Source organism: Cygnus atratus, chromosome 8 (genome assembly GCF_013377495.2).
Source record: "Cygnus atratus isolate AKBS03 ecotype Queensland, Australia chromosome 8, CAtr_DNAZoo_HiC_assembly, whole genome shotgun sequence".
Lineage (NCBI taxonomy): Eukaryota > Metazoa > Chordata > Aves > Anseriformes > Anatidae > Cygnus > Cygnus atratus.
This window is the reverse complement of record NC_066369.1, coordinates 24,735,298-24,752,268: the sequence shown is the minus strand read 5'-3', so window position 1 is coordinate 24,752,268 and position 16,971 is coordinate 24,735,298. Positions and strand designations below refer to the sequence as shown.

General features: G+C 40.8%; 1 protein-coding gene across 1 annotated transcript in view; it reads left to right on the top strand.

Moving 5' to 3' along the window:
- Window positions 1–16,971, top strand: part of AGBL4 (AGBL carboxypeptidase 4) — a 900,915-nt gene that overhangs the window by 810,033 nt on the left and 73,911 nt on the right. The window contains exon 11 of the mRNA XM_035537467.2: window positions 4,401–4,563. Coding sequence (XP_035393360.2) covers window positions 4,401–4,563 — 163 coding nt within the window. The remainder of the gene's footprint in view (window positions 1–4,400; window positions 4,564–16,971) is intronic.

Below are 16,971 nucleotides of genomic sequence, written 5' to 3'. Positions count from 1 at the left end.
TCTCTTTACCACAATACCTGAAAAAGGTCCAATTGGTTTATGAATTTCTCTGTGCTGTCTGGAGGATCATCATCATTCCCAATGGGAAAACCAGTCATACAGAACGCGTTCAGCAGAGCATGGGGAGGAGGGATGAGATCTGGTAAGGAGGCCTGGGAAATCTGCCACAAATGCCTGAGATGTAGAGAGAGGATCAGAAAACCTTGAGGCTACCAAGTGTGTGTAGGGCTCCAGGTGTAGTTTTCTGATTTGTTTCTTCCCAGCAGAAAGTGGGGGAATCCTTCGCCTTTCCTCCTCTACTCTTTCAGCACTGGATTCTTGTTGCCTGGCACCTCCTAACCCTGAAGATAGCTAATTTGTTCACTTAATTTTCTCATGCAAGCTGGGAAGCAGAGTCCTTCTGTGAGCTTTAATATATATGTGCGTTTTAATAATGAATTACTGTTGATTTTGTACAAATATTTCTAATTAAAAACTTCAAAGTCTTTGATGTTTTCTTCCCCCTGCTTCCCTCCCATGCCCACCCCCATCCTCCAACCCCCTTCTCGATTTTGTACTTTTTGCTGCTGCTGCTGCTGTTGACAGTTCCATGTGATTCAGCCTTGGAGAAATAAATATTTGTTTAGCTGTTCTCCTGCTGTGCCTGCTCAGTGCATTTGCTTAATGATGACTTCAGTTCGGCTTTGCAAGGGTTTTAGGGCAAGAGATTCAGAGAGAAACAACAGACTCATTTGTGGACAACCTGACCCATGTTCTTTCCCCCTTTTCCCCAGAGTAGAGTTTGATTAAATAAATGTGAATGCAAAAGGCTCCTTCTTTGCCATGATAATACATGGCTTTTCATAGCCTTTGTTTCAGCATTATCAGTTGCCAAGATCAGTTCTGGTGAGCAATCAATAGTCTGCGTGTTTATTTTTCCATCCTATTTTTCATGACTTGAGACAGTGAGTAGAAGGTTGAGCTCAGGCAAGTACCTGCAGCCCTTCCTTGCCACTACTTGAATTTTCTTGAATCTGGAATTTTCTTCTTTTCATCTAAAATATAAAATCATGTTCTGGCTTGTAATATTTATTCTAGAGCCAAGCCCAAGCTGCTGTTTCAAAACTTGCATGTGTTCATCTTTGAATGGTTTACATTACATTTTCTCTCCCTCAACCTCCTTGAGTCAAATCAGAGATCTTTCTTCTTACTGAAGATATCAAGCTGATCTGTGCCATCAGATTTTTTTGTTGTTGTTTTGTTTTGTTTTTCCAAAATGGGGACAAAGTTAACATTCAGACGCTACATTTGTGCATCTAAATGAAGCCCCATTCCCCCCCAGCCCTGGAAGTGCAGCACTCCCTGGCAAAGAAATGAACAGATGATTTTATTAATGGCATTGCCACCATTTGAAGGCTTTTTTTTTTTGCACAGGTGAAACTGGAATTTTTCTTTACAAAAAAAAAAAAGAGAATAAAATAAAATTACAACATAAAATAGCATTATAAAATGCTATTTCTGAACTGTGGAAAGATCCAAATTTTGTTTTCTTTTTTGGCCATTTAAAAATCCTTCTTCAAATTATTTACTTATGCTTCACTTCTGAAATATGTCAAGTATAATTTTGCCAATAACTAGATGCAACTTCTGAGCTATTTTCTTCCAGAAAACAAAAATCACTTCAGTGAAGTAATACATCAGATCTCTCTTCATCTATTTCCAGCTGATGAGGTTTCAGCTTATAGCAGAGATTGTTTTTTATTAGGCCCTGAGTACATGACCTGGCACTTGTGCAGCTGAGTTTCATCTGACTACTATCACTCCAGTTCTCAAAGTCATCCCACTGCTTTTTTTTGTGTGATACTCAGAGCCTCCTCCATAATGATGATTCATTCCACATTGTGTCATCAGCAAATTTTGTTGGCATGGTCCTCCTTTACTGTGCCAAGGACTGTGATGAAAATATTATGTAAGATTTATATCAAGAATCATCTCTGAGGAATTCAACTAGTAACCTTTCTCGAGCCTGATTGAAATCATGGGAAATACAGCTGAAAAAAGGAGCTCATGTCCAAACAGTATCCCAAAGATAGATGGACAGATACCTGACAGACGCTTGTCCAATTTGTTCGTAAATGTAGTTGATGAGATCCCATAACCTTCATAGATGTTCTATGTCAATCAGTACCTGAGTTTCCTAACTACGGGAGCACTTCTGTCCCTAATGTCTGCCCTGAATCACTTCTCCAACATTTCCCTGGTTTTTCCCATGCTGAGTAGAGACAAAGAATTAGCTCATTTCTCTTGTGAGTGATGCTTCTGCTCACAAACCACAGCGCCATGTTCTGACACGTGTTGTCTTCTTCTCTGAGCTGGCTTCATACACCCATATTCACCAGCTGATGCTTTTGTGCATTAAATGTTCCACCAGACATTCATTTGAACATGAAGCACAGTCCACTGAAATCAATGTGTACTTGTATTATGAGGCAAACCCCAAGAGTATGATCATCTTCCTTTCTGTTTCTGATCTTAACTGAAGACAGAGCTTTCCTCAGTTCCAAAGTCTCGGTAGTCTTTTGGAGACTTCTTTTGCAGGTATTCAGAAAAGTTTCCCTCTTCCAAACCTCCTCAAGTATTTCATTCCATAGAACAAATTAACAATTAATTTCCCCATCAGTTCTTAAGAGCGCTTTATCTCTCTGTCCCATAGGTATTCAGAGCATCCTCAAGGTTCCTGACATGCAACTTGAAGAAAATTATATAAGTATATAGCAGAATACGTTCTGTGTACTTTTTACCACAAAGCTAAATATTATGTTACCACAAAGACGACGTCACATTTAGAAAGCTCTCTATATAATGCTAATAAGAAACCCAATTCCATCTTATTCTAATTAACCTGGAAAGGCTTCCTTTTTGTAACATGAGAGACTTGAAAACATTCCGAATACTAATAAACCCACACGTATTTCCATTCTTTATATCTTCTGGTATACGCTATTCATCAAGAATTGTTGCTTATTTCAGTATTAATTAGGATGATTTGTTCTACAGGATTTTAACATTTTGAATGATTGCATCTCTCCTGTTCACTTATTTATCTTATTTACAAGAAAAAAAAAGTCTTATTTTCCCAGGTTTTGATAAGATTTGATACATACTAACATTGTGTTAGTAAAAGAAGATGCAAGGTTCAATAGGAGGACCCCCTGGATAGCTCAGATAATTCACTGTGGGCACAATGACTGAACCATAAGCTATATGTTAAGGGTTCTTTACGTTTCTCTGGCAATGTGAAAGTCTCAGCGCAGAAGATACTAAGGCTTTTTATACAATCAAACCAAGTTGGATCTACTATGCTTCCTTTTTTTCTTTTTCTTTTTTTTTTTTTCTCCTCTCTCCAATGGTCATTAGCTTGTGCTAATCTGAGATTGACTCAGTCTAATGGTTATTAGGTTTTTGATAGGGTCTGGTAGCCAAAATGAAATCAGATTCCATTTTTTCTGTCTAGTCAGTAGAAACAGGCTCTAAGACTTAAATCAACCTGATGATCTCCCCTTTAGTCTCAAGATGTCATGCCTTCAAAGGAGAGCTAAAGCTCATTTATGGAAATACTTGGAATCCTCCCCTCCACCCCTCAAATGAATAGTCATAAAGCTGTATGGTTCTTAAAGCCAGATCTTCAGTAATAGCACAAAATACCGTCTTTTGTACTGTGCTGCTAATGCTGTAAAATAGTGTGGTATATTTTTCCAGCCAGAGAGCAACATCCAGTTAACATTTAAGTTAGTGAAGTGGAAATTTGTGTGACCTAATTTAAGAACTAATCAAATATCTTAGGTAAGAAAGTTTCACTAAAATGTAAATACTATAGTATTTCTACTCTGCTTAAAGAGTCCAGGATAAGGAGTTGGGGGGAGTGCTTATAGTATATATGGCTTATAGTGTGTGTGTGTGTGTGTGTGTATATATATATATACATATATATACACACACACACACACACACACACACATATATATATATATATGTGCAGCAGAGAGAAGGAACTAAATATCCAAATAATGATCCATCATAACTTCTGAGATGAAGGGTCTGGAGAGTTCCCTTTTGGCTCGTGCATACAACAGGCTTTCTTTAAGTATTATCCAAAAGGGAAGGAGAAAAGCTAATGTGACTTGTGAACTGAGATTAATTTTGTGAAAGTTTGCAAGGCGTTATTTATAGCCTACGTGCCAGAATTGTATTTCCATTAATGGTCTCTCCAGGCCACCATTGAAAAATATCACAGTCTCAAATAACGTAATTGGGATTTGGCAAAGTGAATTTCGCTGTTTTCTATTTTAACAGGCTCCTTCCCAACCCTTCCCTTGTTCCACTTGTGAACTCTTCATGTCTTTGTGTTCTTTCCCCTGCAGTCCAGTACATCCTTCAACCGAGATGCTGTGAAAGCAGGGACAGGCAGGCGTTTTCTTGGTGGGCTGTTAAATGATACATCCTACTGCTACACACTGGAAGTCTCATTCTACAGCTACATCGTGGGTGGAACTACTACTGCTGTCCCCTACACAGAAGAAGCATGTATCCTTTTGAAATCCTGCCTCCTCTTGCAGCGCACATGAACTGAGCACTTAAGGTAAATACTTCTATCTCAATAAGAGTTTGCTGAGATAGGAACACACAAGTAGAAATGTGAGTCTGCTCCTGATGCTTTAATTTCCCTCATATTGATTCTCCATACTGTGGAAATTCAAGAAAAGAAAGGCATATTAGATCAAATAAGCTATTTCCCTCTTGTAGAAGATTGTCTCACACACTTATTACAGAAACTAGTCCTGGAGAGCCTCTGATCCATTCCCTTCCACAGTCTTCCATTTCTTTCTTCATTTCTCTCCTTATTCTCTCATTATACCTGTGTTTGTGTCATTGTTTTAATAGCAAGTTGAAAGTGCATCTTTGGTGCTGAGTTAAAATATCTTCTCTGCCTTTGAACTGCAGCCAAAAGGCTCTAAAGGGTCCATTAGGTTCTGCAGCTGCCTCAGGGCCAGATCTTTAATACTGGTTGACAAAGAAATGAAAAGCAAGCTCTACAAATAAAAATGACAGAGTTGTCCGCATTTTTGAGGACTCATGTACATGCAATGTCTCATTGCTCAAAAAACATGTATCTATCTGGCTATCTCAGTGTATCGACAATTTGTAGAATTCTGGTCTAATGATCTGTTTTTATGTTTTTCTTTTCTTTTTTGTCATTGTACTCAATCAAATAACCTGTGCCCATACTTCAAGCTTGGGTGTGTTTCATTTTGTCATTCTATCTTGGTAGCTTTTGAAGTTTCCACAGGTTTAGAAATATTGCAGAGGGAGGAAGATTAGCTGTGATTGCCTATTTACCTCTCCACTGCATTTTGGAAGTAGGGGAAGGTTTACAGCTTTAGGGTAGTGAGGGGAAAATTTTCATATGACACATAATTCTTCGCTATCTGTGTATGTATGCACATGGTGGGGGAGTAAGAGTGAGAACCGGGGAGCAAGGAAAATAATTCTTAATCATTTGGGTGTTTTTTTCTTGTGTTTTTTTTTTTTTTGGTTTAGTTTCTCTGAAAGCAAAATTTGAAATACAAGCTCCTTTTTGCCCAGTAAGGTTAACTATCTCCAGTAAGGTTAACTATCTCCAAGGAATAACTTTTTGCACCACACACGTACGTACTGCATCTTGTCACCGAGAACAAAATTTTCATGTTGTTAGGTTAGGTTTAGGTATTTATTTTCTTATGTTGGTATTTTGGCCTTTTAAGAGCATGTGCCTTAGTTTCACTTTTAATTTTCCTCCTCACTTAGTACTCATTGTACTGACAACTGCTTATTTATCATCCTTATTTATCAAGAGCAGTTTTAGCAGTGAGGAGTGGGAAGAGTCCCTACACAAATGAGATCATGAGTCCCTTGAATACATTTTTCTTGATGACTTGTAGGTCATGCTGGCTTAGTTTCTTTTTCCATAAAGGTTTTTTTATTGTGCTTCACATTACAGATGTTTTGGGTGTGGGGTCTAGTGTCTCTATCCATTTGCTTGGTTTGTCTTCTTCAGACAGCTCGCTCATTGTGCCCGTCAGTGGCAAGCAGGCTCCAGATCACAGATGACCTTGTTGGTGAGGTGTGGCAAACTCTGGTATTGACTTGATTTCCACAGTCCCGGATTTACCCAGCTGAGTGAAAAAGGAGAAGAGGCTGGTTTTGACCAGACTGGCAGAGAGCAAGCAAGGAAGACTGCCCATGTAGTATGCACTGCTGGCATTTTGCCTTGGGTAGGTTTTATTATTTCCTTTTCAAAAGGATTCAGGAGGGCTGCTTATGACAGCTCTTCCTCATGTGTGCAGTTTCCTAGTTAGAGAAAGAAATGGAGCTGCTTGAGGCAGTCTCTGGGCTGGTCTGCTCTAACACAGGAACGGCTGGATTTATGCACACTGTATCCTGGCAAGGGAGAAGTTTCATCTCACAGAAGTGCCTGCGACCAAAAGTAAAACAACTGCAGAATGTTCCCATTTAGCGTGAACAGTTCTTCCAAGCTATTTGCAAGTCAGTGATTAATTACTGCTCAGATTTTTTAATGGACCTGAACCAAAGACACAGCCAGTCAGCTCACATTGGCCTCCAAGGACAGGCGTGCTTCTATTAACTATCTAGCTACATGCAGAAAGCAAGTCAAGCAAATAAATGAAGAAAATACAGTGAGCCCAAATACCGTGAACTGATAGGGAAAGTTTGCAGGAAATCTGCCTTCAAAGCCTTGTTTCTTAGGACTTTTATTATTATTATTATTATTATTATTATTATTATTATTTCTTAGGATGAACATCCCACGGTGATGCTGTTAGGTTATGGAGTTGTTGCTTTGTTTTGTTTTGTTTTTGAATGGAAACTGGATCAGAGTGGCTGGAACTGTTCAAAGCATATAGTGTTAGATGAAGAAGTACAAACTGAGACTCAGCTTCCAATTTAGGGAACTGACAGAATTTATGCAACCCATAGCCTTGAGCAGAGCCTATGGAGGACACCATACCCCATATTCAGAAACGAGCTATACTAGCTCATGTAGAGATCAAAACAATTGATAATCTCCAGATTCCACAAAAATATTTATTTAGCCTAACATTTTTCTAGAGTTGCCTTGTAGAAAACCCATCCGACAGGTGAGAAAACTGAACAAACTGTGAATAGTCTTCTGTTTGCGCTGGTGTCATGCAATTCTACCTGTCAGCCTCTTTCATTTACAGCATTCATGGCAAATAAGATCACAGTACCACCCCCTTTCGTGCCATTGTACAAGGGTATGAATTTCTTTTTTTACTCTCTTCATGTTCCTTAGAGTTTAAGTGCTAACACCAGTCTGTAGAAACCTTTATGTGAGACTGTATTAGGTATATTTCTACACTGCATAAGATTATGCATTTTGTTCTGACTTGCATGACTGAAACATACTTAGCAGTTGTTGAGATAAATGGATACCTTACATACATGAAAATGGGAGATGAACTTTCAGCATAATAGTGTTACTTAAATTCTGACATTGTCAGTGTGGGCAGTAACATTTTTTCAATGAGAAAAGTAAGAAAATTAAAAATAGCAAGGGAAGGTATCATTAAAAGTGAAAATCTTTTCCCAGTTTCTCCAGTTAGTATGACTGAATATATTCTCCAAAATTAATACTTCAAAGATTGAGCATTCGGAGGATTACATCTAGATTGTTCTATTAAAACAAACAACAACAAAAATGCACAGAATTTACTTTAAATGAAATCTGGGAGTGAAGGAATTTCCATCACTCTGTGCAGAGGGTGTATGTTTTGGGATCCCAGCATCCTGTGGAGTGCTGGATTTCTGTTCTCTTCCAAAAAGAGAGCTAACATGGTTGTATGAATGTCTCGGGCCTTTATTAGCATTATACAGGTGATGGTTATTACTGGAGTGCCTCTTGTGCTTTGCAGGATGGAAACAATGCATCAGGTGTAACTTCCTGAATATCCTGTTACATGTTCTTTAAGAGGTACGTGTGTGCCTGGTAGGTCTGTGTCTAACTGATACGTACCTGCTTTACAAGAAACATTAGGGATACATTCTACAAGCCTGGCTCTGCAGAATACCCTACGATAACGTGCTGTAGATAACAGTGAATGGACTCTGTTTCAAAGGCATAATAAAAGGATTGTAGGCTTGTCGGAAGTAAGTGGACAGAGAAATGTTTAAAACCCTTCTCACACATGCACACGTTTGATGGCAACTGATTAAAAGGCGGCATGGCAACAGTTTGCTCAGCATCGGGTAACGAAGCTTTAAAATGAGCTGATACGCTTCCATTAAATACCGTGTTTTACCAGGCACTTACTGGGCTTATGACACAAAGCATGTAAACTGTCCATAGCGCTCACCACCAGCAGCTCGGCTGCTGAGCTGTCTGGATACACACCAGCCTCAGAGCTGGGCAAGGAGCAAAGGATAAAAGAGGGGGAGGAAGGATGAAACCCCAGCTGCAGGACTCAGTGCTGCTCTGATAGCACACCCAAAATTGCTTTTCACTGTAGCCACTGAGCAGCAGCCATCACAGCCCGACCTGAGAGTGGCCGGTAAAGGAACCTCACATCAACAGTTTTCAAATCTGTTGGGTTCATTTTTTAGAGTGTTTGAACAGGATCCCTGCTGCACAGCAGGCAGCCCATAAGAGAGCATAAAGGGTTTCACTCCTCCAAAGCCTTGCCACGAGGTTGATGATAGAAATGATGGAGACAAGGCAAGAATTGGTATGATTGTAGCTGTAGAGAGAATAATAATCAAGAGAGGTGGGCAACAGAACTAGCAGCGTGTCCTCAGCTGTGGTGTGTGTTTTAATCTTAATGGTTTCTCCCAGGTGGGGGAGGCCCCCACCCAAAGGCAGGCCTTTAATCATCTACATATATGGATTTACTTGTTGAAATCACTTCTGAGTGGAGCAGGAGATGGGGTGTCTGATGGAATGATTCTCCTTTGTATGGCTAAGTGCATCAATTTACTTCTTTGATTCAAAGCCCTCAATATATAGAATGAATTTAATGATACTTCTTTTGAAAAAAAAAAAAAAACCACACACTTTGGAAGTAATGGGTGAAGAACACAGAAGTAAGAGACATTCCTACTGTTATCCCTAGGTAAGTCTTTTCACATCACAAACAGCTTAGAAATGAGCTTGATACTTTAACACTACAGCTGAACCAACTTGCAGAGATATGATTTGGTATTTTCCATTTCACTCTGTGTGTTGAACTGGAAGCTTTGCATCCATTAAACAAGGCATGGTTGCACTGCTAAACTCTGTCGTGTTTATGGACATTAAAGATATCTTTATGTGGCTGCAGCTTGTGTACACACTGGTACATGCAGAATGAAAGCTTAGATTGACTGGAGTCTCTTCAGGTGCCTAGCAGGTACTTGAATCTTGGACTGTTGGCACAGTTGGGACCACCAGGTTTATACTTATTCTTAACTTTTAAGCCTGCTGCTTGACCACAGGGGATTTAAGAACTTAAATCCACTGGAGGAAGCAGTCATTTGCTTATATCCAGATTCCTCTTTGAGTACTTGGATCTCAGTAGATGCTTGTCCTGGGGAAAAGAAATCTGTATGCAAACTGCAATTATAGTAAAAGCATCTATAACTTTTAGAGCTTCATGGATCTGCCAGTCCTCCAGGGCAATGTACTTGGCTATTTGGGGCTTTTTTACATTTCTGTTTTTAGAAACTGCCTGCCCTGATCCTCCTAGCTGTGTTAGCGGTATCCTTAAGAAAAGATCCTCACAAGCCAGATTATAGCCCTTGCAGGTTTGCTCCCACCCAATAAAGGCAACATTACTAGCAAAAGCCAATGAGGTATGAAAGGCTGTGCTGATAAAGCTGAGGGAGCTCTGCAGAGGTTACCCAGTGTGCTTTATGTTTGAATTTGAGTTAGAGCTTGTTGCCAAGATGATTTCCAAGTCAGTCAGGCATATACTCAGCAAAAGACCTCCAGAGGTCTACTTCTTCATCCTTCTTCTGTTAAGCTCCTAGAAACAGGCTCCTTTCTGTGTGTTGCAAAAAGTGGCATTAATCCTGATCCTGCAGAGATTTCCCTAAGAGTGACCTCTTTGCACACCATCTCTCCACTATTTGGTTCTTTCTCAATACCATGTTTTGGGCTGTCTTTGAGGAAAGAAAACAAAATCCTCTTTCAAATCCCCAGTCTGTGTGAAAGAGTGTCAAGGTTTACAGCCACAATTTCAAATGCTCTTAATATTACTGGAAGCATAGAGTTAAATTATAGAGTTGTAAAGTTACTTTATAGTGATAATGCTGTCAAGCATCAATATCTCTGCCCCAGGGCACCATGGAAACTCAGTTAATGATATAAGAAGCTGATATTTTTCAGGGTTGCAGCTGTTGGCTCATACCCAGAAAGAATCTGTTTGTTCGTATCGGATATATACAGGGGGACCTGCTCAAAGAAAATTAAGAAACAGCAAAAGTCTGTTTAATGAAGTGCAGTGGAATGAAAGTGAAAAGCAGTGTATGGTGTTCCCATATACATACCTTGTTCCCCCAGAGAGTTCAATACACTGGACAGTTCTGTAAAGATATACTTAATTTTGCTGTGAGAGAGAGAGTTGGGGGAGGGAGTGTGTATTTGTATGTAGATTTGTTTATCTAGGCGCCTGTAGCATTGACTGCATCAATCTATGCAGATGCTGTCTGGGAGTATCAGTAGAGAAATGGAAATTAAGGCAAGTGACTAGAGTCAAGTTAGGAATATCTATAATTTTTGTAATGGATTTCTTAGCGTGTGCATCCCAAAGTGCTTTGATAGCCTCAGATGAAAGATGCTATAAAAGTGCAAAGTGCTATTATAAAGGTGAGGTTTTCTTTTTTTTCTTTTAAAGAAAGGGTTTATTTATTTATTTACTTCTGAAATGCAGAATATCACTCTTGGAAGGTATCTTCAAAGCATTTCCTGGGGATTTAACTATATGATTCCCATTACCTTTTGGCTGGGAGCCAGGTATCAAACACCATGCACGTGAGTGGGGAAATGGTCTTTCAGTTAACTGCTGCATTCAGAGTGGTCTTGAATAACTGGGTCATTTCTCTGCGTGCCCAGGTGCTTTGCACACCTCCTGTTCTGTGAGCGTTCACATGGTTTTCTGTGGGGAAGGAGGTCGAGCAGGTCAGACTCACAGGCCTGTTTTATATCCAAGTGAAAGAGAGTGTGCAAACTGAGGACCTAGTCTGGATGAAGCATCAGACGTGCCTGATAGGACAGGTGGGCTCACAGCACAAGTCAGGCTGAGCAGCAGGTGGGCATTGGGGTTTGCTCCAGAGCTGTGGTGTCTTCAGATGCTGTGTGTTGTGAAGGAGGAACCCATAAGGGTGCAGATTAGTTTCCTTCCTCTTGTGTACACAGGTTTCTTTCCTGAGGATGCTAAGGTGCAGGGAAGAGAAGAGATGGTTGGTGTGGGACCAGAATGTAAGCAGGGTGCATACAGAAGTGGACTAGAAGCTTAGAAATACTCTCAAGTCAGTTTTAGACATAAATACAGGAGCTTAGCTTCTTTGAAGAACAAGTGCAGGAAGATTTCAGTATCTGTGAGCCTGGGCTAGGGAATTTGCACAGGGTGACTTGAGAGCTGTCAATATTTACAACCCTATTTGGGAGTAGGGACCTTGTGGACAGTCGGAGCATAAGCATCTTACAGAGGCACATGTGCAAATACCGTCCCTGCTTTCTGCCAGCTGTCTTCGATTCAGTGCTGGTGGAGAATGTGCTCCTTGGCCTAGGTAGGGCAATATCCAGCGACAAGAGAAGACTGATACCTATAAGCCAGCCAAGATGAAGAAGCCCAGCTCCAAATTCAGCCTTTGGGGTTTCTGTTCAGAGACTGTATGTTAACTGGCGCTAGACTGTCACTAAGGCTTTACTGATCAAAATCCCCATCACTGCTTTCCATTCAAGCTATCAATGGCTTGTGGTTGCTGTAAGGCCAGCTTAGTCAGTGGACTGTAAATACAAAGCTCTATAATTCAAAATGTTCTTGTTGGTGGTATAAAAAATCATTTGCCTGTTAATAATAAACATTGTTACAGTTTTCCATTAGTATTTCTTTTACACACAGGAGAAAATAACTTTGACTAAGCACAAGTGATGCTTTCACTGAATGCAGCTGGAAGGTGAAGTTGATTTACATGACTGACTGCAGAGTTGTGGTTAATATATACAAGGGGGAAAGCTCCCTCCGTGCACTGCTATCCCTCTTGCACCTGGCTCTCAAGGTCTTGAACACTTCTCTTCTGAACTGGCTTTTCCGTAAACTTGTATTTTTTTCTTTGTCTTATAAGCAACTTAGACAAAACTAAGCATATGGAACTGATAGCAAGGCTCTTGGGTGCTCAGAACACCATACAAATGCTATTAGACCCGTAGTTAAAATAATTCTTTGGTAAATGTTAAATTCCTATTAGTAACACTTGCTAAACTTAAGTGCAAAGGAAAGGGCAAGGCTAATCTGAAAGGCAACGGAGAGCAGGGCTTAAAAGATATTAACAATTTGTTGGAAATGTCTGAGGGGGGTGGTTAATATGACTAAAGAGTAACATCTGTGGGTTGAAGATTTAGGTTGGGAGAGGGCTTTAGCCAGTGATGTGCTTTGGAGCTTTCCCAAATGTCAATGGGAACAAAGAGAAAAAAGCTATTCAGAATGAAGCGCTTTTCAAAAAGCAATAAACAGAAAAATTGCAGTCAGTGTCTCTTTGATAGGTCTCTGCCTGCCTTTCTGCTAGCCTGTAGTGGTGTTTGTGTGTCTCTGTGTTTGTCATATTTCCCTTCTTCCGTCTCTTCACTTCTGGCTGGGTCTTCTCCTCTGTGCCTGGCCATCTTGTGTCTGTATCCTCACCATCTTGTTTGTGGGCTTAGGTCATTATCCCTACCCCTTGCATCAGTGTCCTCCATGACTTTTTGTCACCTCATTGGATTTTTTGCAGATGGTGTTTCATTGTTCAGACACGCCCAATTTCTGCTTTTTGCCCACTGTGTGCTTTCTTTCAGCTAAACTATTCCTTCTTTTATATTTTGCCACCTAAAGGCTCAGCAGGTCTTTTTGATGATTAAAGGGAATTCTAGGGAAGGAGCAGAAGCTATTTTTTACTACAATGTCTTTAGTTTCTCAGACCAATATCCCAAAAGGGCTTCAGAGACATTTTTTTAGGAAACTCAGCAAAGAAATTAGTGTCTTGCTATATGTGTATCTGTCTGTCTCAGCTGCTTGACCAATTGCAACCAAATTTGACAGTGATGAAGGTTTCAGAGATATTACATTCCTACAAGTTTCATGAAAAATAGCTGGCTGAATGAGTACAGAGACCAAAATTAATCTTTCTAGTAGGGACAGCTGCATCTCTATTGTTAGAAACCACAGGATAGTAGGCATGGAAGTCACAGGAAACAGATCCCACATCTCATCACCCTCCTGGGCCTGTCATTAATGAGTAGAGGCCATACTTCACTTTCCTTTTCTCTACAAGATTTTATTGCTAACATCTCTGAAAATCTTAACAAAGGATATCTCGTGGCATCCTGAAAAAGCAGATTGCATCTTCTCCATCAAGCCACTGTTGAAAGGGGTGAAAAACGTGGCAGGTACAGTCCATGGGTGAAATGATTACACATTCAAGGCAAGGCCACTACATGCTCACCCCAAGCCAATACCTTTTCTTGTAACCTAGAAGTGACACTTTGTCCAGGGCTCACAGCAGCAAAGTCTGAACATGTTTCAGTCAGAAAGTAAAGATAATCTGCAGCTTTGATCTAGTGTTCAGAAAGGTCACCTTTGTGTTTCTGTAAGAGCGGGATGAGTCTGATTCTCCCATGTCTGAACTCTTAATGGAACAGCCAAATCAGCTCAGATCAAAATCAGTCCTCCGCAGTGTCTCATCTCTGATAGAGCTCAAAAGAAAATGCCTGTGAAGGATATAATAATAGAATAAGCAAATAATAATACTTCCTCTGAATATTCTCCCAGCTTCAAGCAATTAGTGGTTTGGGATCCCACAGCTATAGATGTTGATTATGTCTGTGGTAACACTCAATGGATTTGTCTCCCATGAACCTGTCTGAATTTTTAGTATACACAGCACTCCTTGCCAGGGATTTCCACAGCTTAGCAATGTCTTGTTTGTTTTAAACCTACCACCTGCATGCTTTATTTTGCGATTCCTAATTTTTACACTGGAAGTGGCACTGATCCCCATCTGCTTTCCCCACGGTGCTCATATCAGTCCTCTTTTTTTCACGTTTGAAGTCTCCTAGCCTACGTAGTTATTCTCTGAGTATTTATCTTGTACACCAGGAGTGGGAAAATATTACCAGATCAGAATCATTTCTGGAGTTGGTATATCATCTACACTTTCCTTCCAGATATACACAACTCTGGTGAGTTGCTAAGCAATGGAGAATCAACTCCAATGACTCTAACGGCAGTCTATGTACTTGCTGTGCACTATTGTTACTGCTTTTGCTCAGGATAAATCCTGCCCTGGTCACACAAGCAGGTATAAGCACCAAAATGAGAGATACAGCTTTCAGCTTCAGAGTACATGCTGTAATCATCATGTGTCCAGTTCCTCACGCGCTTAACAATGTGTGTGTGTTCTGCTGTACTTTTCCATTTCCTAAAATTTATGAGGGAATCAAAGTCTGTTAAGGTAACTGAATTTCTGTTCAGCATAGGCTGGAGTTTTGGTCATCTGGTGAGGAGAGCCTAGGAATCAACTGCTGCTGCATGGCTTGTGAAAATTGCTGTATTAAAGCAACAGCCCAAACACCTTGCTTTCTGTCATTATGTTTGGTGTGCATCACTCTTTTTTGGCAAACAGACTCCTGGATTACAAACTCCCGCAGTTGGGTTGCATGTATGGTTCTGTCAGGCTACTTACTTCTTTCTCTAAAACTAAGCAACCTTTATTAAACCAGCAGCTGTCATCTGGTGCCACAGAAGACTAAATGACAGGTAATAACCCATTACTTCTTTCTTCATCTCCCAGTCCCTCAGAAATCCAGTGTGTAGGCTAGCTACTTGAGATCCCTTGTGTAGCAGAGCATCACGTGTACCAAAAGCTTACGTTGGTCTGGTTTCTGCAGACATTTGGCTGGAGCAGTGTTGGAGAACATGTGCAAAGTGAGATTTCTTTCCGCCATCTCAGTACATGACCAATCTCAAACTTCTTTTCAATAAATCCTTAAACAGGCTACTCAAGTGGAATACAGTAGGCCTAATCAAGGTAGGGGATGGGAATGGGTAGGAGGATTCAGTTGTCATCCTTAGTGCTTTCTAAAGGAGGGGCAGCTGGATTGCTAATGCAGCTACGTGGTAGAGCCAGGATCGCATGGTTTTGCCAGCCCAAGGTGGGAGACAGTCTATAGTACTTTGGTCCCATTGTTCATGTTTTCAAGCCTTTTTATCTTTGAGTTCTTGTGGGTTTTTTTCAAGGTCTGGTAAGTGGCCAGTTCTGTAGACAGAATATAGCTTCAAACTCCTTGTCTCGTAGTCTGTAGTAGCAGTAATACCTCACCTCAAGAACACCATGACTGTGTCTGTTAACAGTCTCACATCCTCACATTCTTGCTTTTTTATGATTTAAGGATTTGATACCATAAGGATTTAAGGTTGGGCCCTTCCTGGGCCAATAGAGTTATCATCCTAGTGTCCTTTCTTCCCCACTTAATGATTCCTGTTTGCACTGCGTCCCTCACGTGTCTGCCAAGTAGAATTTGTTGCATTGACTTTCTTTCCAAAGCCTGCCTGGAAGGACAGCTTTCCTTCAACCAGGATGCAGAAAGGGCCTATGTCTCCAGAACCATCAATATTTTTCTTGAGATGATAAATGAACTGCCAATAAACTGAGGCAGCTGCCAGATTTATCTGAGAAACAGACCTTCAGACCCAATTTGTCCGTGCTTGGTTTATTTATGTGTCTGGAAACTTCGGAGAGGCAAACAGAGGGCTAGCCACTCTGGGGGAGCCACTGAGAATTAGATCGTATAGATAGATGAAGTGGGACTTTATGGACTGATTCAGATACATTAGCTATTACTCTGTGCTAGCGTTATCTCAAACAAGAAAATGGCTTGAGATTCATCACTGGGAACACCACAGAAAACAAACAAAAGTCTCAAAGCCAGACCTAACTTCTCATACTTGCTGTATCATTCAATTTGTTTTTCTCCATCTCTTCTCATTTTTCTTGCCTATAATTCATTTTTTTTGCATAACGTCTGAAATTTGTGTTGTTGGGAAGATTTTTCTAAGGAGATGAGACACGGCTGATCATGCTGTGCCTGGAAGGATGGGACCCATGTATGCAGTGCAACAAGTAAGGTTTGTAGGGAGACCAATCTTTTATTGAACCGGCTGATACAACTGGAAAAAGGGGGCAGTATTTATCTTTAGGGCACTTCTGCTGGGCAGTTGGCATGTGTGTTTCATATACGTTCACCATTCATCCCAAAACTTCTGAGCCCATTTTTTGGTTCCAACCAAAATTGGCATAGAGAGACGGAGTGCTCAGAGGTATTAAACTTGGACAAGTTTTCTAAAACTAGGCAGCTGAGCAAAGGAAAGTCTCAGCTAATGCTTGTGTTTTGGGGGGAACAGGAGTAGGGACAGGGCGTCGGTATTTGCACTGTTGGTGGGGCAATTAATTTCAATGGGGGATGTTACGCAAGGTCAGGGAAGCAAACCCAATGAGGATGAGCACTTGGTGTCCGCTCTGAGGAGGCGATTGGAGGCCCAGCAGCCTGGTGCCCCTCTGCTCCTCCCAGTGCAGCCACGTTGGGCATAATGAAGCGGTTTCCCCCTCCCCAGCTTTCCTGCCTGCCTGGGTCAGCACCAAGCGGCACAGCTCACGCTTGCCTGTAGTTAAAGTGCCCTCTTCTGG